Below are 24,998 nucleotides of genomic sequence, written 5' to 3' on the forward strand. Positions count from 1 at the left end.
ACCATAGATTTTATCACATGACTTAGTGTGACAATGCAGCAACAGTACATGAATTTTCACTGTTGGTTTTCACGAAAAGTTTAAAATATTTTTCCATTTAAAAATGAAATAAAGAATCTTTCAGCATTCCTCTTCCTTCTAGTCACTTGCCCTTCATACTTTGTTCAGTCTGGCATTTAGAGAATTTAAGTAGATCAAAGCCTTCCACCTACATTCTGTCTCATTCTCTCTTTCTGCTCTTGTATCCACGTGTGATAAGGTAGAATTTTCTTGTCAGTGAGCAGCAGTTATTAATATGTGACATCCTTCTTGCTATAATTCCAAACAGTCTTTAGTAGATCTGCAGTGAACTGCATCCACCTTGAGTCTTGTGTTTTCAATACCATTTAAAAAATTATAAGCTTTTGCAAGATGACACAGTACTAATACTTTACAATTCCAGTTTTTTTATGGACAAATTAATGGATGAAGAGGCATAAACAGAGATCTAGGACAAATAGATATTTTGAGCCAAATGCAATGCCTGATTAGCTTAACTTTTAAGTGTCTTTCTTCCGAAGTGGAATTCAGAATGTTATGATTGGATTTAACAGTTCAAACCCAGGGAATCGGAAGGAGATATCTCAATATGGCATCTAGTACATCCTCAGTACTGAGCATCGTCAGCGTGCAGCTAATCATTAGGCAACTGAGGCAACGGGAAAGAGTTTTGCCTGACTCCTTGGTTAACATTGTTCAAGGCTGAAGGGTGAAATTCTCAGTCCCACTTACAGGGAGAAGAAAAACATTTGTTTAGGGTAGTAATTCGCATGCTCCCTAGGCAGCAGGGATTTCTGAATTCTGATATCTGTTCCCAGCTCCATTTCTGGTTTTTACCCACTGACCATTTAACTTAATTTAAGCGGATAGTCTTAGAAGTAGAGATTTGAAGCCATCCCCTATCCCTTCCATTTAGCTAGCTACAGGTCAGACTTGTCTTCAGAGTCATGCAGTGATTAATGGAGATTTGTGGGATTGTAGTTCTCAGTTTGGCACTCCCACCCTGATTTTGAATGTGGAGCTTTGTACCTGTTATACAATCAGACTTAGGCTGCCTCATAGCTACTCTGATGGGTTATTTATTTCACTTTTCTGTGTATTTGTATGTATCTAGTTTTATCCAATCCATTAGAAACAATCTCTTTCTCAGGAACAGAACTTCATTTGTTAATGAAGTACTAGACTATTCACTTATGTCACTGTTAAGCTCAGTAAGTACATTCTGTCAGAGTATAACTTGAATTTTGGAAAATAAATTTAATCAGAAAGTTATCCTGCTTTGATGTGAACAAAACAAGAAACGGAAAACCCATCATTTTGTTTGTGCTTGTTCCAGTGGTTAACCACCCTCACTGGTATAAATATGTCTTTTTACTGTAATTAGTTTGGCACTGGGTTCCAACCAGTGCTTTTACTCTCTTCTGCTAGATTAAAAACCCTTCTGAAGCTGATGTTTCCATGCCACTGAGTGACTTCTCAGTGCTGTTGATATGAGGAACAGATTGAGGTCTTAATGGTTCTAACTGTAAAACATTTTCCTCAGCTCTCCTATGTTTTTTATGTCCATCTCCTTCTTACTCTGTTTTTTTCTGAAACTATACAAATGTGACCAACTGGAGTGTCTTCAACATTGTAACACTGCCACCACTAATGTCACCTGTGAGGCAGAGATACTGTTTGGTCCTGCTGCTTCCTTGTTTGCATACCTGTACTCAGTTGATCATTATACAAAGGGTCCCACAGCTTTAGTTGCTTAACACCTTGTTGATCTGTTTCTAGTGTACTTCAGGAAAAGTGTAATTGGTATTTTCCAACATGCATTTTGTAAGCATGGCAGGTATTTCTTGATTGCAGATAACATTTTTCATAACAAAACGCAGGTATGTTTGAATGGACCCTCTTTACCTGTTGTGTCTGGTACTGCCACTTCATTCTTAGAATTTATTATTTCAACAGTCTTACTTCACATTTATTTTTGTTTCTGATCATTGATACAAATATGGAATGGCACTTGACATAGTAAGATCTGTACCAAGGGGAATATAAACTACGGAAAATGCAATCTCAAGGTATCTGTGAACTTGTTGAAAGTGGGAAGTGCACTGGGAATCAGTTACATTTGTTAACCTGTCCTTCTAAGTTAACCTGAGGAGCTGTGAAATGTGACATGCATACACAGTAAAAGACACTTTCTTCTTTAATGTATTAAAGCTGCTGTTCTCTAGTTTAAGTCAGTATAGCGTTTTACACCTCTGTTAGCTGAAATATGGACAGATACTATTTGTAACAACTCAGAGGTGGGAGAACTAGCCAGCATTTGTGGATGTGGAAGAAAAGAGTGAAGAAAAAAACCCAAAACACCTCATAAATCCACAAACTGATAGCTATTGCTTGCTTAAAACCTCTGCGGTGTAGTGAGAAGCCAGGCTGGCTGTACATAGAGAGGCTTCTGAAGGATGGTGAAGTCAAAGTTGTACTGTTACCAGTTATATCTGTGGCACACAGTGGAGAGTTAACGATTTTTAAAATTCCCCTAGAACAAATTTCAGATTAGAGTCTGACCATCAGCTTTGTTTATTTTAACTAGGCAAATGGTCAGACCTAGGTGCTCAGTACTGTTTTGAGGATCAAAAATACAGTGATTTTAAACTTCTAATGAAATGGAAGAACTGTTTACTGACCTCCAGATATATTTTGGACTGTTAGATGCATTTTTTCTTGTTTATATAAGTGATAGGAGGTGGAACCTCATAACATTCACAGAATCAGAATGTTAGGAATTGGAAGGGACCTCAAAAGATCATCCAGTCCAATCCCCCTGCTGGAGCAGGAACACCTACATGAGGCTACACAGGAATGTGTCCAGGCCAGTTTTGAATGTCTCCAGAGTAGGAGACTCCACAACCCCCTGGGCAACCTGTTCCAGTGCTCTGTCACCCTCACTGTGAAGAAGTTTCTTCTCAAATTTAAGTGGAACCTCCTGTGTTCCAGTTTGAACCCATTACCCCTTGTCCTATCATTGGTTGTCACCGAGAAGAGCCTGGCTCCATCCTCCTGACACTCACCCTTTATATATTTGTAAACATTAATAAGATCACCCCTCAGTCTCCTCTTCTCCAAGCTAAAGAGACCCAGCACCCTCAGCCTTCCCTCATAAAGGAGATGCTCCACTTCCTTGATCATCCTTGTTGCTCTGCATTGGACTCTCTCCAGCAGTTCCCTGTCCTTCTGGAACTGAGGGGCCCAGAACTGGACACAATACTCCAGATGGGGTCTCACCAGGGCAGAGTAGAGAGGAAGAAGAACCTCTCTCGACCTACGCTGCTTCCCCTACGCTGCTCTCTAACAGGTTGTTTCCCAACTTATACTGGAACCTGGGGTTCAGGTCATTCCCCAGCCTAGGGTTGTTCCTAACCAGATGCAAGACTGTACACCTTCCCTTGTTATATTTCATTAAATTTTTCCCTGCCCAACTCTCCAGCCTGTCCAGGTCTCTCTGGATGGCAGCACAGCCTTCTGGTGTGTCAGCCACTCCTCCCAGTTTGGTGTCATCAGCAAACTTGCTGACAGTGCACTCTATTCCCTCATCCAAGTCATTGATGAATATATTGAATAGTACTGGTCCCAGTACTGACCCTTGAGGCACTCCACTAGATATAGGCCTCCAACTGGACTCTGCCCCATTGACCACGACTCTCTGGCTTCTTTCCTTAATTCATGATAGTAAGGATGTATGCTGAGGCATGGATAACTGTCTATAAAGATCCAGCTGTGCTGTGTCCAGTGGAATTTCTACTTTAAATTAAAGATGACCAGTAGTAAGGGTCAAGAAGAAGTTTTCAAATTAATTGCGTGATTCCTGTTTTTTGGATGGTAACCTTTGCAGAGAAAAATGTTAAATAATCCAGTATTGGCGGCATAAGTTAGTTTGGCTTTATCTCTATGTGAAAGCAAATGATGCAGGAATTTATTCATTTTTTGCTTCTTCTACAACACTGCATTTTTAAAAAGTTCTCTGTTCATCTGATTCTCACTTCATCTTGCAGAACTTGCAGGAGCTAAGTATGCAGTTAGAGCTGTAGTCTTGCTGGGAGCTGAGCCCTCATGCATGCACACACTTAGCTGGAGGCTTTCAGTTGATTTTCAGCTCTATAAACACTTTCCTGCTCCTATTGCAAAGATGGGAGAGTTGGGAAATGGGCTGATCTAAAAGGAGCTCAGCAGTCACAAGTTATATACAAGCCATCAGCCCTTGTAAAGGTACAGAGAAAAGGCTTGGCATATGAAGAAACTTGATGGCTTGTGTGGTCGTATATATGTGGTGACTTCTCCATCAGTCTGTGTTGAAAGAAGGACATGTCTGCTGAATTCAGCAAGTGGCACTGCTGTCAGGCCCCCATTGAATTGTGTGATGAGAAATGAAAGGTATAGAAGCTCAGAGTTACAGGAAGGTCTCCTGGATGTGTGCCTAGACTGCCAGGGCAATGGCTGTGGTATTAGGATGTTTCCTGAGATGTGCATCTCCCTGTAGAGTCTCTTGTGACCAGAACCCCACTGGGAGTGGTGGGTTTTGGTGATGACGCCTCTCTTTTGGAGAGAGCTGGGGCAATGCAAAGCCACAGGAAAAAAAACATGTTGTGACCTTGTCAGATGTGGATGTCATGACACCACAGGAGAGGTGAAGGATGGCACAGGTTTGGACTCTTCCTCTCTGCCATGGAGAAGCACATAAACATCCATAACAGCCCCAAATGTCCCTAAGCTCGTGTCTGTTTTCTTGGCATTGTTACTCTCTGCTGTGAGACCTACTGAATACTTGTCCCTGGCAAAGCGGTTTGAGATCTCAGCCACTGTGACGATGTGAGTGTTTGATAGTGGCAATAGTCAATATGTTCAGAAATATTTATTGACTGGGTGTTTGAATATCCAGTTTGAATAATTTTCTTGTTTGGATTGCTGAGGATGGCTAAATATATCTCCCTATGTAAACAGCATTTCCACCTCAAATAATATCAAGGGAGGAAAAAAGAGTGTACTTTCTCATAAAAATGCATTAAATAAAAATCATTAAACCCTGCATTTTATCTCTGGTTACCTAGTAACAACACAGCCATGTCAGTGAGCACCATTATCTCAGGTACAATGAACTGTGCTGCACTAAGGGACAGAAGCAGACTGGAATAAGCTATTTGTATTCTGTTATCTGTGCTAAATCATGGCATTGTATTTTATTGAGGAAACTGGAAAATGAACCTTTTTTTTTGGTGTCTATTCCTCCAAGTGCTTTAACAATAGCAAAACTTTACTCAGATCCATATCTCTGTTCTGAGGAATTCTTCAAGGTTTTTACACAGTGACAGTTTACTGTAAAAAGCCTGAAAGTACTATTTTAAATTTGAAAAATAATCTAGAAGAATCTTTTTTCTTACCTGGGTTCCCCAGACATGGAACTCAAAACTGAACCCTGGTACAGGAAGCACTTCTGGATTTGGGATGGGGACAGACTTTGCATTAGGGTGTGTTTCTGGGAAACCACCAATCATGATTTGAGGGCAGGGACGATGCAGAATTTAGGCCCTTCTGTGCAAATGCTGTAAACTTTGAGCAGTTGTGTTGCTGTAGCCTTTTTTTGTGTTGTTTAATTACTCAGTGATGACTCCATGTGCACTCAGGGGATGGTTGCTGAGGGGTTGGCCCAGGGATCTGCTGGGGGGGAATGTTTTGTTTGCGAATGCCATTGGGAAGCACCAAGCACAGCATTGCCAGCTAGGCAAGGAAGGTGATTGTCCCGCTCTACTCTGCACTGGTGTGACCTCACCTGGAGCACTGTGTGGAGTTCTGGGTGCCACAGGATAAAAAAGGTATAAAGCTGCTGGAGAGTGTCCAGAAGAGGACTATGAAGTTGGCGAAGGGTTTGGAGAGGAAGCTGCATGAGGAGCAGCTAAAGTCACTTGGTTTGTTCAGCCAGGAGGAGACTAAGAGGAGACCTCATGGCGGCTACAGCTTCCTCACAAGGGGAGGAAGAGAAGCAGGCACCAAACTCTTCTCTTTAGTGACCAATGACAGAACCTGAGGTAATGGCAGGAAGATGTGCCAGGGGAGGTTTAGGTTGGACATTAGGAAAAGGTTCTTCCCCAGAGGGTGCTGGAGCACTGGAACAGGCTCCCCAGGGAGGTGTCACGGCCCCAAGCCTGACAGTGTTCAAGAAGAAACTGGAAAACGCCCTCAGACACAGGGGGTGAACTGTGGGGTTGTCATGTGCAGGGTCAGGAGTTGGACTCGACAATCCTTGTGGGTCCTTTCCAACTCAGGACATTCTCTGACTGTGATTTGGCACAGAATGGACACTGTGCTACTTATTCCTGCCACCTTACCAGCAGCTCTTGACACAAGTGACAGTAGAATTCTAGTTGCCATAATATATTAGTTTAATATATGCAAAATACGTGTTATATGTATAAATATATATTAGTAGCAGAAGACCTCATATCTTTGCACCTTAAATGTCCAGGTGGCCAGTCAGGGCTTTTGACTGCATGATTGGATTTACATGCCTAGTTTTTGGCTAAATCCTGAATCAGAGATGCTTGTGGAACTGAATTTATATAACCTGAATAGAGAGAATAGCTATTCAATACCCTTTCCCAAAGGAACCTTAGGTGGAAGATTTAAGTGAACGCTTGTGGGAGAGTAACTATGAAATTCAAGCTCCTGATCCTTAGAAAGCATAGAAGAGAAAATGGGAAAATATCGGGAATGCCTCTTGTGAACACTGATTTTTTGAGGTCAGTGACTTGGTAGATGAGGGCTTCTGGGAGGTATAGCTCAGAAGAAATGAAACTAGGGAAAGACTGCTAAGAGCTTGAGAATAATTTTTTCCATCATGGAAAAATCAGTTGGAGCAGTAGGATTTTGACCTTTATCACAATCGCTGTGATCTCAAACACAGAAAAGAAGGACAGAAAGTGAGACCAAGGTCAGATGTCCGAGACTAAGCATTACACAACCCAGACAAGCAAAAAAGCCTAAGCACACAGGAACAACCTCAGGAATCTCTAGCCCAGCACAAAATAAAGAAGACTTGAAGGTAACAAGAAATCTTTCTAAGAGTACATACATAGTGGGCTGAGAGATGTTGATACTGCAATGTTTAATGAAGAGAGCAAAATTACTGATTCAGAGTGCAAAAAAGGCTGAAGTGTTTAGCCTTTTCTGCTTCAGTATTCGGCAATGCTAAAAAGCAGTTTGGTGGCTATTATGGCACAAGTCACAGATTTAAGAACAAGTCAGAGGTTTGGAACAGAAATCCAGGGACTACTAGTACTGGTTTGGAAAAGCAGTTCAATTGCCACAGTAATTTTAGTGGCAAGCCCACCCTCAGTCTTGAATGCTTTTTTGTTGTTTTTCCCTTCATTGTATTTGATTTCTTGCTTCTGTGAGTGCATGTGTTTATTAAAAGACAGGAAAGAAAACAAAGCATTTTTACAGCTGTTATGCAGACCATTTCATGATGATTTCAGCAGCTCTGGGCTAGAAGGGATCTCATAAGGTAGTTCTTTTTACATTTAATTAATATGCTTCTGATTTTGAGAGGAATCAACATTTTTAATAGTTACTTTAGCTATGTGTGTGGGTTTGTTTTTTTTTTTGGTTGCTTTTGTTCTGTGTTTTGTGTTTCTTTTTTTTTTTCTTCTTTTTTTTTTTTTTTCCTACAGTTGCCTTTCTTTTATATATAACCTCTAATTATGTGGGTTCAGATTTGGTACTTCGTTGCTGGAGTAGTAAATGTTAAGTGGTTAAAATTCATAGATCAAATTGTTGCTGACTGCTGTTCTGATAGTTTTACCTACACACAACATTGTGCTGGAAAATGTGATTTTTTTTTTTTTTATCTGTCTTTTGTTTCTTTCTAAATTGATACTTGAATGAGTATAATGAGCTTTCTCAGCATTCAGCTTCAGAAACTCATTGCAGATGTGAACACAATCTTTAATGAAAAAAAAAACAACAAACTTTGTCACATGTGTGAACGACAAATGTGAAATTCAACAAGAATATGCTAAAGCAAATCTGTGGTTGATCAGTAGTTGACTGTAGATTGCCAGGAAGTCAGTGCGCTGGGGACACTGATGGAAAGCCTGTTTGCTCCTAAAGCTCAATTTAGGGTTTTTTTTCTTAGCAATTTGTGGAAAGCCAGATACACTGTGCATTGGAAGTTTATTTCATTAACAGTACTCATGTCTGGTATCATAAGAATTTGAAAATTAATAGGATTTAAAATACTCTAGATTTAACTTTTCATTGAATGTACTAATGTGTACAGTAAATTAATGATAGTTCTTATGCCCTCCTTTGTGAGTTAGATGTGTTAATCAATCAATGATTTTTCAGTCTTTGCATTTTGAATCACACATGAGTATGTCACTGAAAAGATGGTGCAGAGGGAGTTTTAGGCATGATTCAAAGAATTTGTATGCATATGTACTTTTATTTATGTGTCTTAAAACAACAATTAGTTTTCTGTGTTATTAATAAGTTTTTGTTATTTCTGATGCGAATTTCTAGTACAAAATGAGAAAAATTAAACACTCAAGCTGAAAATCTTAGAAAAAAATTCACCAATTGCGTAATTGCCTACTGACATGAAGCATGTTTTTTCATGTGGTCTAAATATTGAGATTTGGAAAACTACAACCTTGTAACTTAGGCAGCAGTGAGTATTTCTGAGTAATTCTTTGAATGTAAAGCTCAGATTTTAGCCTTCTATTGCAGCATTCTTCCTGCAAATGCTATAGAATAGCATAATTCAGTGAAGAAAGGATTTAATGAGAAGTAAAGGTTTGAGGTACCAAGATTGTCTTGACTTCAAATCATGCTCATTTTTCAGGATGCAGAAGGTGATAAAAGGATGGTTGAGAACACAGTAGTTTTCTGTCTCCCAAACAGTTTCCTGGTGTTTATTTGAAAGTTGCCTAGTCTTATTTTTTTTTCCCCCAAACTCTGTTAAATTGCTTTATAGAAAACCTGCAGTCATGAAGTCCTGTGTGTGGAAATGTGCTCCCATTGATACGACCATAAATTAAATAACAGATTCCTGATTTTGCCACTTTTGATTAAGTTGGAGAAAGCAAAGCTAGATAAATCTTAGAACAACCTCATGTTTAAACAAGTGTTTTGGGGGATGGGTTTGTTGTAGAAAAACAGGCACATTTATCTTTCTTGTTAACCCTTGGAATAAGTCAAATGCATTATATCATTTTTTTTAGTTCCTGTTGAAAGAAGCGGTGAAAAGCAAAGTGGAGAGCTGGGATATATTCCTCACCACAATGGGCTGTGTAAACAATGAGCTAAGGAGCATGTGTGGCCCCCAGGCTCTCAAAATGCTGAATTTCTTAAACACTCTGAGCATCTAGAGCTGCAAATGAAGGTACAAACACATCTTGCAGTTGGTTTGTAAAGTAAACTAGATTTCTCAACAAAAATAGTTTCAGGTATCCATTTTTTGTCACAGTAATTCAAAACAGACACTTGCATTTTTATGCCAAAATTTTTGCCTGCTTGAATTCCAGGCTGATGGAAGTTATACTGATGTCTCATGGTTCTCCCTTGTTCTTTTAAGCGAATTAGGCAAGTGCTTAAATACCGTTGCTTCAGTTCCTTTACACTTTTTTTTTTTCTAATGTTTTAATTGTGTATTTTGAAAAGTCTTGTAGTTTTTGTAACATCTTAGTACGAGGCCAGCTGAGAAATAGGCTTTTTGTCTTGGACAGCAGCACGTTCTTGATGCTGTCATCTGTGGTCACCTCCTACAAGGCGTTTAGGAGTGGTTATGTCCTCTGGGTTTGTTTGCCTTTGTCAGCAGCAGTTAGAAAAGATGTCCGTCTACATGTGCACACCGGACTATCCCTTGATTTTCCTAAGCTATGTATACCATCAGTTTCTCCTAGTGTATTGAGAAAAGCTATTTTTACATGGTTTTGGTCTTAAATTTTACAGAAATGTGATGGCAGATGTGCTTAATTAATTAATTAATTAATTAAAAATTATAACTTATTTGGGATTTTAAGACACTCCAGGTTTAAGAGACTAAATTGAACCATCATACAAGTAGAAATGTGTTGCTGTTTGTAATGGATTCCGTCAGATTCCGTCAAGGATGAATATATGCTAAGCAGATGTGTCTGACTTAGACTCTGCCAGGAGGCTTATAGGCAAGGGGAGAAACAGATGTGTTATATGAAGTTGGCCATCCATCAACCTACCTCAAGATATTATCTAGACTTTCAGGCACAAGAAGAACAAAAACTGCTAAATTAATGTGAAAGTTTCTGAGAGTGCTGAATTTTTCTTTCAATAATTCAGAGGAATCAGAGACAACAAATAAACCAATCATTAATGTATTTCTGTTTTAGGGGGCTAGAGAGGGAAGGGTTAATAAACCAACTGAATGATTTATATAAAAACTATTTTAAATAAGTTGTGTAAAAGTTTTAGTGGGAATTTGAAACCAATTGGTATTGGCTTGATGTGCTTCAGTGGTTATTCCCCCTGATTAATAAACACAGAAACAGAAAAGAAAACTTGCTATGATTGGGAGATTAGAGGTCATACTTGTTATGACTTTGACTATCAGATGTGCTAAAGACATTTTTTCTCTCTTGCTAGAGGAAAAGAAATCAGAATTTTCTCATCAGGCTGTGATAAGCAAATCTTTTATTTTTATGGTCTGAAGGACTGATTTGACATGTTTCTGTCACCTTCAGCATCATATAATATTTTCAGTTCTGTGAAGCACTTTTTAATTTTTTTTATTATTATTATTTTTTATTTCTGTGAATATCTAGTGATCTCCTTTCCAGGCACCTTTACGAAGGATAATGATTGTTTGAAATTTTTATTTTTCTTATAATTTGTTACTTACAGTCTCATGATACCCAGTTTTTACAGATTAATCTGTTGAAAGTGTCTAAGCCGCATGACATACTACCATCAGTTGTTTTCTTTCTCCCAATCCTTTCCTTAAAACATACTCTGACTACGTTTTCACTTAACGCTGCAAAAGAGTTTTATTGAGCTTCAAGATTGTGGGCTTTTGGGATATCTCCTATGATATTAAATGAACCACACTGATCCCTTGTTGAGGAGCAGTAGCGTGTAAAATGGTTTTCAGTAATCTTTGTAAACTACCACTGTAATTAATATCTGAAATAAGGAGGATAACTAATACTTCTGTGCATGTAAAATGCCATTTTGAGATGTTGTATCTTTTCTGCCTTTATTGAAATACCTGCAGGGTTTATATTCCTTCCCGGAAAGAACCAGCAACATAATTTGTTATGTCTATATGTCTCCAGTTTAGCATGCTCTGGTTTGATTCTTGGTTAAAGATATTCCTTGAATTTGATGGTGATTTAATTGGACTTGAATAGCCTGGAAAATACAAAGAACTCCTTTGATGGTGCAATTAAAAATGTGTTAGCTTTTTTTTTTTAATTATTATTATTTTAAATTTATTTTTTAAATTTTATTTCTACCTCTACCTTCAGTACTTAAATTTCTCTTAGCTCCTTTTTGAAAGACAAGCTTAAATTTATCTCCTGACCTTTAAGCTACATTTCTTTAAATGCCTAGGAAATGAGACCTCTTTCAATCTCTTTTCATTTGTCACTTGTCTTTTGTTGAGATTAAAGCTGGGGTTTTTTTAGCTCTTTATTCTTCTAAATAATATGCAAATAATTTTAATAAAAATGTCAGTTACTTGTTTTTACCTTCTAATCAGTTCAAAGGCTTTTAGTCTAATGTATTTTGACAATAAGCAATGAAGTAAAGGGATAACGTATTTAAAGCAACCTACATTTTGTTCGCAAAAATGCTGAGTGATATTATTCCAGTAGAGTTAACATTGTTAGCAACTGTTCTGTTCTGGAATGGAAGGATTTGAGATGTGGTCAGTTACCTTATTTAACAGAGGTGCTTCCTACAGGTTAAGCAGGTTGTGTTGCCATTAGCTTGCCCTTAACAAATGAAGCAAGACGTGATTTTACAGTGGAAAAATAGTGAAAAATCCAAATTAATGAATTTAAGGAAGCAAGAAAACAGCTATCATTTATCACTTCCACTCTTGATGTATATAGACATACTTGTGCAAATTGTCTAACAAACAAGTCTGTCAGTTTAATGAAGTAATTTCAGTAATCAATACTTAGCAGACATTTCTTTTACCTTTGTTATCTACTTTAGAAACATCTTGAGAAAAAACCTGCAAGCTCAGTTTATACTTGAAGAATAGATTTTTACAGTACATATTTATAGGTATGGGTGACAGCAGACATTTATGTTGAAATCGCTACTCTTCTATAAAATCAATTCTACCTTGATTTAAATGAGTCTGCTTAAGTGAGTTTTTATTTTGGGTAAAAGTGGCCAGATAATAAAAAAAAAAAAAAAAAAACCCACCACATTGTTTTGAGAATGTTATTTTTGTAGGATTATTACTTTGAGAAATTTCATACCTTCTGACTTTGAACATGTTCTTGAAACTTAAGAATATCATGTAACCTGTCCATGACAAAATGTGACTAGTTTAACGATTTCTGAACAATCATAGAATCATTTTGGTTGGAAAGGATCTTTAAGATTGAGTCCAACTGTTAAACTAACACTGCCAAGTCCACCTCTAAACCATGTCCCTAAGAACCTCATCTGTATGTCTTTTAAGCACTTCCAGAGATGGTGACTCAAGTGCTTCCCTGGGCAGCTTGTTCCAATGCCTGAGAACCCTTTCCAGGAAGAAATTTTCCCTAAGGTCTAGTCTAAACCTGCCCTGGTGCAACTTGAGGCCATTTCATCTCATTGTGTTACTTGGCAGAAGAGAGCAGCACCCTGCATGCTACAACCTCCTTTCAGGTAGCTGTAGACAGTGATAAGGTCTCCCGTCAGCCTCCTTTTCTGCAGGCTGAACAGCCCCAGTTCTCTCAGCTGCTCCTCATCAGACTGGTGCTCCAGACCCCTCACCAGCTTCGTTACCCTTCTCTGAACTCTCTCCAGCACCTCATAGAAGTGTAGTTCTGTGTATATAGTAGAACTTTTTCAGAGGCTGGTGTTTAGATTTTTCATATTCTTTCATGCATGGACACAGTTTTCCATATAGACAGCTTTTGCATGTAATCAAGTGTGCTTCCTCTCTTTTTTGTGGTTGTTATCCTAGAACTGTGTGTGTGTACATCGAGCAGGTAGTGCAGTGCAGTCTGTTTTCTTTGCTGTCAGCAGTACAGTGTGGAGGAAGAGGTTAAATGCGTAGAATGGAAAGGGGCAGTTGGAGGAAACAAGCAGCAGGTGCAGAGAAGTGTGAGAGAAGACATTAAGCCTGAGGCAACTAAAAGTGGAGGTAATTCAGGAGATTTAGAACAGAGAAAACAAAGGTAAAATGAGTATAATCTAGTATAATCTAGCAGGGGCTCCTAGTTTGCCAAAATCTGTAGCCACATGATGACAAACTTGGGAGATTTATGTCAGCTTTGCTTCCCTAATGATATGACATACTGGCAACACACCTCACTGTTTTGCTTTGTAGTGTTCACAGAGGATAACAGTCTACTAGAAACCAGGAAAAAATATTAAGGTAGGTAGAATCTTCATTGATGTGTAACAAGCAAGTAAAGAACAGGTGCGTGCTGTTCCTGTGTTGCAAAGAGAAGGAAGCACACAGTGGAATGACAAGAGATAATTATAAATATTTTCATACTAGTTAAATTTTAGAAATGCAATGATAGAGCCTTTTGGGTTCCAAGGAACTATTAGACAAATTCATGGTCCATCAGAAGCTGTGAAGCAAAGTGGTCTGTCCAGCATCTGGCTGAGGGCATCCTTAAACTACACATTGCTAGAAGCTGAGCTTATGTAACCAAGAGTACCACACTGTCTTTTAAGTTTCTGTTCTTTGCTAAGAAGAAGGCTTCATGGACTAAATGAACCTTCAGTGTGATGTAGATCAATCTCTTTAGGCTAAAGGCTTTCTGACAAATCAGAACTTCACAGATTTTTACTGTTCTCCTGCCCCTCAGTGTGTCATGGAGACATTTATTGCAAGTCTGACATGAGCATAACGTGGTGATTAGTGACCAATATGTGCCTTTATCAAACTACTTGGTAGTTGCTTCCTTTTTAAAGTTGTTGTAAAAGTCTCATCTTCAGGATGGCTATTGACTGTCATTTCATTAACGATGTGAGTATGGCAGAAGGAGGAATTTCATGGTCTGGCAGTGACATGGTTTAGTGCCAGAGCTAGGTTATGGTTGGACTCGATGATCCTGAGGGTCTCTTCCAACCAAAATGATTCTATGATTCTAGAAGGACAGAACTGAACTCACAAGGTCCTCTTTCATCTCACTCCGTGCAGACAGAGCTGAGTAAATACTAACCTACTTTGCACTTTCCTGTAGCCCAATATATTTGTATAGTGTGTTCTTAATTTCCAGTGACCTGTTTCAGAGGATATTCCACTGTTTTACAATATCAAAGCTTTTTTTGATATTTAGTCTAAACATAAGACTGACCTTTTTTCTCCTTGTTTGTCATTAGCAGAGGGAATAGCTGATCACAGTTTCTGTGATCTGGAATGAACCAGATGCATGCCACTTTTGCTCATAGTCCTTATTGTGTTTTTTAATATTTTTTTTAACTTCTTATGATTTTATAAATGCTGCAATGAATTTTGCAGTGACATCCTGACTCTTCCAGTAGTCAACTGAAGAAGTACTCTAATGGGTTTGTCTTGAGAATCTTAGGGGCTAAATTTGATTTCATTCTTCTGTTGTTTTAGACATTTGACCGGTTGTAATATTTTATCCTATTTATATTCTGCTGGGTATTTTTGTTATTTCAGTTTGAAGAACTGAAGTGTACTAGGATAATTAAGGTAGTGATAGAGATACCTAATAAAGTCAGTTTAAAAACAAGCTACTTAAAAATGCATAGTTTTTTTTTTAAATTCTCCCTCTCCCCCGTCTCTTTCTCTTTTTCACCCATCTACACATGCACATTTTTGATTTTTTTCCCCTAATAAGGAATTATGTTGTCATTTTTGGTTATAGCTTAGTTTTATGAAAACTGAGATTTAAAACTAAAACAGCTGAAAATGTTTCACGTATTGTAAAGCATCTAATTAGGCTACAGAAATAGATTAAGAGGTAAATACGCAAAGGAAAGGCCTTTTAATTTTCAAGTGTTTTGGCATGAATAGTTGTGTCATTGTAATTTCCTTGCTAGTTTTTGGTCAAGAACCAGAGTTCTTTATCTTTCTTATTGGAAATCCATAACCTTCAAGGTTCGCTTTATCTCTCTGGAAGCCTTCAGAAATTCTGAGATAAAACTGTGGAAAAGTAGCTGAATTTCCATAAGCAAAAATCCAACTACTTTAAAAAGGGAAAAGTAGATGTAAATTACAGAAGGAAGTGATATTTTGAAACAAGTGACCATTGATTCTATGAGTCCTGATACCAAACAAAATGGCCGAAGGCTCTTGTGAATCATAGTGGAGAACAGCTTTTATGTTCTGGGTGTACTTGCAGATAGAGCAGTATTCAGAAATGATTGAATTTATTCATTTTGCTCCCATTGTCAGCAATCAGACAAGATTTGCAAGCACATTTATAACCAGGAAGAAAACCAATGCTGTGAAACTATTGAAACAATGCAAAGATTTTTGAATCATTCATCAGAACCTTCCCAGAAGAGAGAATTCAGCCCATATGGTCTCCTGAAGTTAGTCTTTATCTTTACCTGTGTAGCAAAGACGTAAACATTTTCTATCTTCTAGCACATTCGTGAAGTTAAGATTTAAAATAAACATGTGATCAAGGCAGTCCAAATGGTACCGAAGTATTTTGATTTGCGGATTAAAAAATGTGCAGGAGGTGGTCTACTTTGATTAGTTCCCTCTTTGTGCTTTGCCAGACTTCATGTCTCTTGGGTGGGATGTCATATAAAGATTTTGATGTTTACAGGAATTCTTCTATACATGACAAAAAAAAAAGCCTGAGGCAAGGTAAGTAGAGAAGAACAGAAGGATAGATAATATGGAGAGAACAGGAAGAAAACTCACATATGTCCTTTTAATTATTAATATAAGTGCTCTCCTGCATGTCTGCAGGTGATTAAGGGTTAGGCTGTGGATGTCGCACAGACCAGACTCATAAAGGAATGTGAAATGTGAAAGGGAAGTGCATATTCCCAGCTATGGAACTATTTAATTTTGCATTATTGTTTTTGTCTAGAAAGGTGCTTGGGTTGTATCTCACAGTGATCACAGGAAGTTAAGTTACTGATTCCCATAGCCATCAGATTTCATGGTGTCACTTCCATTAGCACAGCTTCGTCTGTGGTGGCAGTGCTGGCCGCTCTGATGGAGGGTGCTGGCAGCCTGTCTACAGCGTCTCAAACGCAGTATCATCTAGTTCCCTGAGAGCAGGGTTGGGAGAGAGAGTTGGAGCAATCAGATGACATTTATACTTCCCCTGTGCAAATTATTTCTTTTTCATATGAACATGCTGATTAATTTCATTTGCAGAACTGGATGATATGTATTCTTGCAGACATTACATGCAAATTTTTAATTGCTTTTCGAAATTCCATTTCATTTCTCTATTGATATTTAACATACTTAATTACCCTTAATGCTTAATGGTAGATCGATTAATTTGGTACGTAATGGCAGAACATAGCAATTGCAAAACACCAGTAAGAATAGTGAGGGGGCTGCCTGTGAACACAAAGGTGTTCTAGTCTGCAGGGATCCTTAGCCTCATTTAAAATCCCTAGGACAAAAATACATATTGTATGTGTAATGTTAGGATACCATAATGAAATGATAAATAATTATGTTGATGGTTGTTATAAGGAAAAGCTGTTATGCTGACTGCTGTTTCCAAAGACACAAAGTACTAACCAATTAAGGGAATAGGGTGACTAATAACAAAATCCAGTAATTTATTGTTGGATAAATTATTTATGCTCTGTATTCTATGGGGGAGAGATAACAATGTGTCAAGTTTTCTGACAGGATAATCCTGTTGAAGTTGGTTGAATTGTGACTGCAAGGGCTTTGGTTTTATAATCTCATTTGCTGCAGCAAATATATGTAGTTCTTTCATGAAAAAGTTCAAATACATAGTAATTAGTATTCCCCAGGCCTAATTTTCCACCTGATAAGTAAAGACAAATGTGATTAGAAAAGGTGAATTTGAGAATTCTGCTGGTAGCAGATCATTTGCTTGTATATGGCTTCATTGAAAAGTCTTATCTCGTGCTTCCCCTCCCTTCTGAGCATGTTCTGGTAGTAGTCCCTGCACTGAGAGTGCTTTGGGATGTTTTCACTTTACCCTTGTTTTGACTTGGTCTTCATTTTAGTTTTAAAATTCATTTATAAAGTAGTAAACTTCAAGTGAGGTAGGGCATGAATAGAGTATACCATTTTTTCCTGAATACAGTAGTTTGAATTTTTTAAACGTTGATTCAACTGTCTCTCCTTATCTTGTGGATAAAAACTCTGTATGTTTGATTTTGCTCTCTGTGAACACTGAGGCTAGTGTCCCTGTAGCTGTTGTTACCTCCTCCTTACCACCTTTGCCTTACAGATTTCCCAATGTGTCTCCTCCTGTGTGTTTACCCCAGGGCTTTTTTTAGGGATCATCTGAAACTGATCCTGGGGTCTTTATATTGTTAATTGTTCCTCTCCCTCTTCTGCTTTTAGGGTGGGTTTGTTTGGTTTGTTTTTTGTTTTTTTTTTTTTTAATTGTCAAACTGGAAGGCACAATAAGGAGGTAATTGTCTATCAGATGTACTATAGATTTTAGTATTGATCACATTGTGCAGTAACAGTAGGATGTCAAATTGAATTTTAAGCTCTTTAATGTTGCTTCACTGGTGATGGCTACTAAGGGATGTACTCATACTGATGTGTCATATGCTGGGACTTGTTTTGGGGTTCCTAGACTTCCTGAAAGCTTAACCTAGTTCCTTGTGATAAAGCACTTGGGAAACAATTTCATTTCTTTTTAGTAGGTTGTTTCAGATGTTATGTTTGTCCTGTTGCTTTAACATGACACATTTTCTCTGTGGTCAGATGCAGGTACAGCCCTAACAGCAGTGTCTGTTTGTGGCACAGGATGTGCTCTCTGCACCTGAGACTTGTCAGGGAAAGCACCAGACATCACTGAAGGTCTGTGCTGCAGGCATCTGCCCATAGCAGGGTCTCCAACTAGACCACCCTGAGCTTGGACAATAGCGGATGGAAAATCCTGTTGTCTGTGCCTGAGGCATGGAAATGACTTCATGTACCAGATAGCTGTTATTTAAAATGTACTATACATGAATCAGTACTGGTTTGTCCTGGATCTTTCACTAGCTGTAGAGACTTAGATCCTCAGATCCTTCTTACAATCAGTTATTACAGTTTGAATTTTTTAAATTTTGAGTACACTATGGAGAAATATCAAGTCATCTTCTGTGTTTGTATCCATAAAATTCATACTTCTGCTTTGTACTCTGACATATTGTTTCTTTCTGTTTGAATGGAAATTATCTGTAGGTACAAACAACTCTGATGTAATTGCACATGGTACATTTCTTGAAGGTGGTTGTACAAAATCGGGTGTTAAAACGTAAACTACTTTCAATTTGTGTGTAGAAATAGCCTTTGAAAGAAGAGGAAAGATAGCCTTTTTCGAAGAGCATATCTGTTTTATGCCATTTGTTAGTTTTCTTGATTTGCCCATTGTATATTTAGTATTTTAAATGCTAATAAAATCTCTAACTAAATAATTTTTTCTAAATATTTTCGCTTTCCCTTTCTGTCTGCAGGTGGAAGAAATTGTTGATATAGGAGCATTTGCCCCAGAAGACATTCATGTTCCCAAAATCTATGTTGATCGTCTGATAAAGGGAGAGAAGTTCGAGAAGAGAATTGAAGTAAGTGGCTGAGCTTCTTGATCACAACATACTTCCGTTTGGGGTGTGTTTTTGAATTTACGGAGTTTTTACTTGAACCAGCAAGTCTTAGAAGTGAGAAAACTGTGTGAGAAAAAGCTGTCAAATTTTGCTAAGTATTGGAGTTCAGGTAGGTACTTAGGTAGTTACTAGTTAGGTGGGGGCCTGAGAACTGAGCATCATTTCTTATACCTGAGCCTCTCAGGTTCAGTCCCTGAATAATTTTTAGCAACCGCCTATAGTCCTAGATGGCTTTAACACAGTTGAAAATTTGACGGAAAATGCTACTCCATTCTACTTCCTTCTCTCAGTTCACCTTCTGTAGACAAAACAAAGAGAACACCTAGACTAAGAGCTGCCTTTGACCATTAGATACTTTCTTTTCTACTGGAGAGCTCTTGACATGGGCAGGTAGGGCCATTCTCAAACCCCTTTTGTGCTGTGTATTGAATTACTCCTGGAACCTTTCTTTTTTTTTTTTTTTTTAACTTAATCAGGAACTTTTTTAGCCAGTGGCAGTTACAGTCTGAATAGAAGACTGAAAACGTCCAAGAAAATTATGATTGTGTGATTGTTCTTCGTTTCTGTGGCTTTGCTTTACTCAAGCTATGTCTCTATATTCATTTTGGTGATGTGCCAATACTCTTAAAGTGCAACTGAAAATTCTGTATTCCTTCTGTGTCTCCGTACTCCAGAGTTGGGAATTATTCAAAATGTCATCAGAAGAGCTGGTGGAGGGGGAGATCTATGACCCAAGGGAAAAAAAAGACATCTTGGAGAAAAAAAAGTGCAGAAAGGAATTGTAATAATTAAACTTTTATTATTAAAATCAAGTCATAAAGTCCTAGAGGCCTTTCCTCTGCGTAAACTCTCTTATGAACATGTTTTTTCCTTTGATCTCTTTGTTCTGCAGAAGGATATTACATGTTGTTAAGTATTTGACTGAAAACAGAAGTGCCGAACCCTTTTTTTTTCTTTTTGATTTTTTCTTTCTTTGGGCATGTTGTGTTTGACTGCAATTAATGGCCTGTTTCCTCCTTCTGAATGAATGCAATATCTCACAGAAAGCTTTTACCTTTTATGAGAGCAATCCATTTTGCATTTAGTCAACTGCTGTTCTTACTGCCATTTGGCAGTGGTGACTGCCAAAGAGATGACTCTCGGTCCAACGAAGACTTTGTATGAAGACCTTGCTTTCTTTGGCTTGTCTGCATATGTGAATACGCCTACTTAGTCATCTGCCCCCTTCCCTAGATGCTTAAGAAAAAAAGGAAGTGGTGGGAAGGAGATGCACAATGAACTGCACAGCAAAGATGTAACACAGATTAATTTTGTTTGTGTAGTTTTGTAATTCTAGCAGTGGTAGATCTCATAAGTATACGAAGGAAATGGCAGATTTATTTACTCTTCCATAAAATATTATAGTGACTCTACATGTCCAAGCATTCAGCGTAGTAAGTGGTAAGAGGGGAGATGAGGAATAAAGAGAATAAAGAGAACCTAGTTTGTCCTAAGTCTTTACTGGCTCTAATTAGCAGTTCCTGCCTAATTTGGCTCAGACATGGTGCCTCTAGTGCTAGTCGTGTTATACTATTTAGCCTTCTCTTTGCGGAGGAGAAGCCCTTTGTGATTGTTCCTACTATTTCCACAACTGACAAGTGAAGCAATTCTAGGGAGAATAGCCAAGGCATAAAAAGAAGGTTGCTGGAAAATTCAAGAGAACTGATACTGGTTCTGACTGCCTAAGACAGGGGTGTCCAACTCAGTTTCATTGAAGGCCACATCTGTCTCGTGGTTGCCTTCAAAAGGCTGAATATAATTTTAGGATTTGGCCCGCAGGCCTTGTGTTTGCCACTCAGTTATGTGCATTGTACTCCTTTATCACTGGCACTGTCTCATAACACAAAAAAACATACTGTTTTTTCTCCTTGAAACACCAACATATATTCACTTTCCAATCTGTCATTAAATTGCCTTCCTTCTACATCAATCTTTCTCTTACTGGACATTTTGGGATTCACATTGTTCCACCAAAGATGGTATGGTGTGCCACCTAAGTAAAAGACGGGGGTGTCCTTTAGGACCAGGTTAAATAATAGTCAGATCCTCTCACACGGGCTCGACTTTCCTTCAAACCCACTTCTGTATAAACAACAGTCAGTCTTTCTCCATCAATTCTCTCCCTCCATCTCTGCCAGTAACATTCTCCTTATTCCCCCATCACCAGTTCCTAGGAACATCAACATTATTCTTAATGCTGTTCTCCAGCATGAACATTCGCCTCATTCTTCCATGGTGGAATAAGGAGCATGTTCCTTTGGGGGTGGATATGCCTACTGATATTCTCCTTTTTTCACCCCTCATGAGGAGCATTCTCCTTATTCCATCATCCTCCCCCGCCTCCTGCTCCCACTAGAGACCTTCTCTTTATGTCACTATTACAAATCCTGGCAGGCACTTGCCTTCTTACCCCATCTGCTCAAGCCACCCCCCCTTAAATCAGTATTCCAAACTGGGCAGTCACATTTCATTTGGTAAATTAGCCAGATATGTGAACTTTAGCAAGTGGTCCAGAGCTGTACTGTTATTAAATGACATATTATTAAATGACATTAGCATGTCATTGCACAAGCTTGGCCACCACTGCTAGACCATAGACCTGGCCGTATCCATGGAAAACAATGAGTGGGACACCGGCTGCTTGTTACAAAGTATCTTTTTACAGGTACTTTTTAAAAATGACATGTAATTGCTAAAGTTCGTGTATCTGGCCAATTTATTAAAAAATTGATGAAATGTTTGCTCAGTTGAGAGTACCCCTTGAAGCACCCCCGCCTGCCCCCCCACCGCCCGCTAACATCTCCACTTGTAATTCCTGTCTGTCTTTCAGTGCCCCAAGGCAGCTACTGGTGTCCCCCATCAGTCTGACCTTATTAGTCTTCTTACACAGGCTCACTGCTCTCTTGTAGTTACGGCTGCAGCTCCCGCTGTTCCCATGCTCGTGCGGCGCAACACTTGTCACACGCAGCACGTGTGACCAGCGCTGCCAGGAGTGTAGGGACAAGGAGCTCGGCACTGCCACCAGGTAGAAACAAAGTGTCGAGCTGGATAAAACAAGGTGGAGGACTGGATTTGGCCTGTGGGCTGTGTGTTTGCCACCTGTGGCGTAAGAGGAAAGGAACTGCCAACATGGGGAAAAAAGACACTGCAAATATTCTTTTGTAGTGATGAAAATGAACAGAAGATAATTTTGCCCGATGTGTTCATTATGACCTGGAATAGGAGAGGGTGCAGGACATGATGTTGCCCAGAGCAGTCGTATATGCATGGGAGAGATGCACAAAGAACATAATGTATGTAAACAATAATTTAGGAAAAAAGGTCTTAAAAAGTTCTTGAATGTCATGGCATTTTCATGTACATGTGATTAGAAAGCATCATTTTAAGGCCAGGAAATTTCAGGAAACAACTTCAGGCAGATTTATGTTTGAAAACTTAGTTGCTTAGCTACCAGTATCTTTAGATGACTGGCATTTGTCTGTCTCATGCGTATAAATCTAGAATAGCACCACTGGATTGAATGAATGCGGAAAGAGAGCAGTATTTGTATATTAGGCTGACATTTTACAAATCTATTTAGGTGTCTCTGGGGTAATGAATCTCAGATTTGCTAGTATTTACACTAATGCTTGGTGCCTTAACCAGTGGTCTATGTATCACATACTCTCTCAGCTTTGGCCATATAGACAAAGGAATAACATTTTGGTCTAAGGCTGTCATTGGGGATATTTGATGACTCCATTGGCTTAGATAAGCTTGAACTGATGGAAGAAAAGTTTGGTTTTTGCAGAAGATGGATAAATAACATTATTCTTGGACCAAGTATCTCAGTGCAATCACAAATCAGGCTTTTGTATCTTAAGAAAGAAGCAAGAATCTGGACTCTAATCTTACTATTACATCTTCATTTGCAGCGCTTATCAGTCCGAAAGTCTGAAGACTCAAAAGCCAAACAAAAACAAGGAGACAATGTGAGGGAGAGGATCATAAGACGGGCTGCTTTAGAGTTTGAGGATGGCATGTATGGTATCCTTCACCTGTGCTGTAGGTTCAAGTGACGACTCACTAGAATAACAGCTGCAGCTGTTGTAAGACAGGTTAATTATCATGCTCATTGTCTTTCCCAGATCCTAGGATGCTCTCATTTTATTAACATCCTATTGAATATATTGAAATAGGTGTGATATTAACCCATAATACACCTGGAGTTACTATCCAGGCATATCTGGAGCATTTTGTAGCAGTTGAATATTTTGCAAGAATTGCTTGAAAAAGTTACACACATTGGAAATGAAGCTTACTTCCACTGTGGTGTTTGGTTTTTTTTCATGTAAAGCATTTGACAGAATGCAATTAAACGGTCTAAATGGTGAAATAATTCATCACAAATGTGAGGCATCTAACTAAAATGAAAGTGTTTGTGAAGAGAACCGTTCTAATCTAATCATAGTACAAAGATAACTTTTAAAAAATTTACTAGTTTGCAGTACGCGTGTTCCTGTTTGTGCCTTAACCAGTCCTTTTCAGCTAATCTGGGTATTGGAATCCCACTGTTGGCCAGTAACTTCATCAGTCCAGACATTACTGTTCACTTACAGAGTGAAAATGGAGTCCTGGGTTTGGTAAGAATATATCTTGGTCACTTAACGGTGATGTACTTATCTTATAGTGGCTGGGTTTTATTCCCTGACCGCCCCTGACCTGATTGTAATTTTACTAAAAATCATATTCATATATATGCCATGTTTAATGATCATAACATTCTCATTGTAGTGCAGGGAACTTTTCAAGGAAATACTAATTTCAGGATTCTAGCACTACTTTGCTAAGTATGTTCTTAAGTACATGTTTTGCTGGAAGGGGTCCAAACCTTCAGTAGTTTGCAAGACCAAGCCTTGTAAACCTTATCAAACATCATTTTAAATAAAGCTTTAAGTGAATTTTATGTTCACTGTCATATGGCTTTATGAAGTTGTATCTGCATACCTTTTTCTGAAAAATGTCTGCCATTCAGACCAAACAAAACCCCACCACTTCATGGTTATTTACTAACTCTAAAAGCCTCTAACAATATGTCCATCAGTATTTGTATGTTAATTGATATAAATTGTGGCTCGTATCATCAGGGATGTTCTGCTAAAAATAAAAAAAAAATATATATCTGTGATGATCTGTTTTCAGTAATATACCTTAGAAATAGTAAACCAGTTATGAATTGTATCTCAAAGCTATTTTAATATAAAACTGACATATGTCTCTGTTATTGTCAGGGTCCTTATCCACTTGAAAGTGAAGTAGATCCAGACTTGATTAACGCAGGTAAAATCTTTTAATTTATGGAAAATGATTATTAATTGTTAATCTAAAAACTTCCTTTTGATTGAATGTTTGAACTTAGACTCCAGTTTTATTAACTTATAAATATTAATATATTTGTTTTCTTTTGAGCAAATGTTGATTTTGATCAATGGAGATGTTTCGTTTTCTAGTAAGAGGGCTTATGCATTTTAGTAGCTACTGATGTAAACTCCCAGGCTAGGCAGTAAAGGGTCACATCTTCCTTTTCAGAAGTGAGATTGTTCTGTGAAGCCTGTATGTGAGTCTGGATTTGTTTTCCTGAGACTTTTTACCTTGTGTCTTCTAGGAAAGGAATTCAAGTGATTTGTGTTTGGGATGTGTTTTAAAATGTCCTGTGTTTATTTCTGGCTAGTGACTTGGTCTTTTTCAACCGAAATGATTCTGTGCTTCTGTAACTCTTAACTCATTGGCATGTGGAGAGGGGGTGGCAGCCAGGGCAGGGGGAGAGAGGCCCCCCAAACAGTACCTGACATGCTGGAGGGCTCTGCTGCAGGTGGCTGCTTTTGCTGCTTTAGTGTAGGGATGTCAGTCCCAACTGCTCTTTTGCCCAGCTTTTT

The 24,998-nt window shown here is 38.4% G+C and overlaps 1 protein-coding gene across 2 annotated transcripts in view; it reads left to right on the plus strand.

Annotated features, from left to right (window-relative positions):
* The window catches only part of LOC136114746 (large ribosomal subunit protein eL37), a 354,179-nt gene that overhangs the window by 28,594 nt on the left and 300,587 nt on the right, over window positions 1–24,998 (plus strand). For both annotated transcript variants that reach the window (XM_065860265.2, XM_071802170.1), the window contains exons 8-11: window positions 18,898–19,005; window positions 22,998–23,109; window positions 23,611–23,705; window positions 24,354–24,402. In XM_065860265.2, coding sequence (XP_065716337.1) covers window positions 18,898–19,005; window positions 22,998–23,109; window positions 23,611–23,705; window positions 24,354–24,402 — 364 coding nt within the window. The remainder of the gene's footprint in view (window positions 1–18,897; window positions 19,006–22,997; window positions 23,110–23,610; window positions 23,706–24,353; window positions 24,403–24,998) is intronic.

The sequence above is a fragment of the Patagioenas fasciata genome, chromosome Z, assembly GCF_037038585.1.
Source record: "Patagioenas fasciata isolate bPatFas1 chromosome Z, bPatFas1.hap1, whole genome shotgun sequence".
Taxonomy (NCBI): Eukaryota; Metazoa; Chordata; class Aves; order Columbiformes; family Columbidae; genus Patagioenas; species Patagioenas fasciata.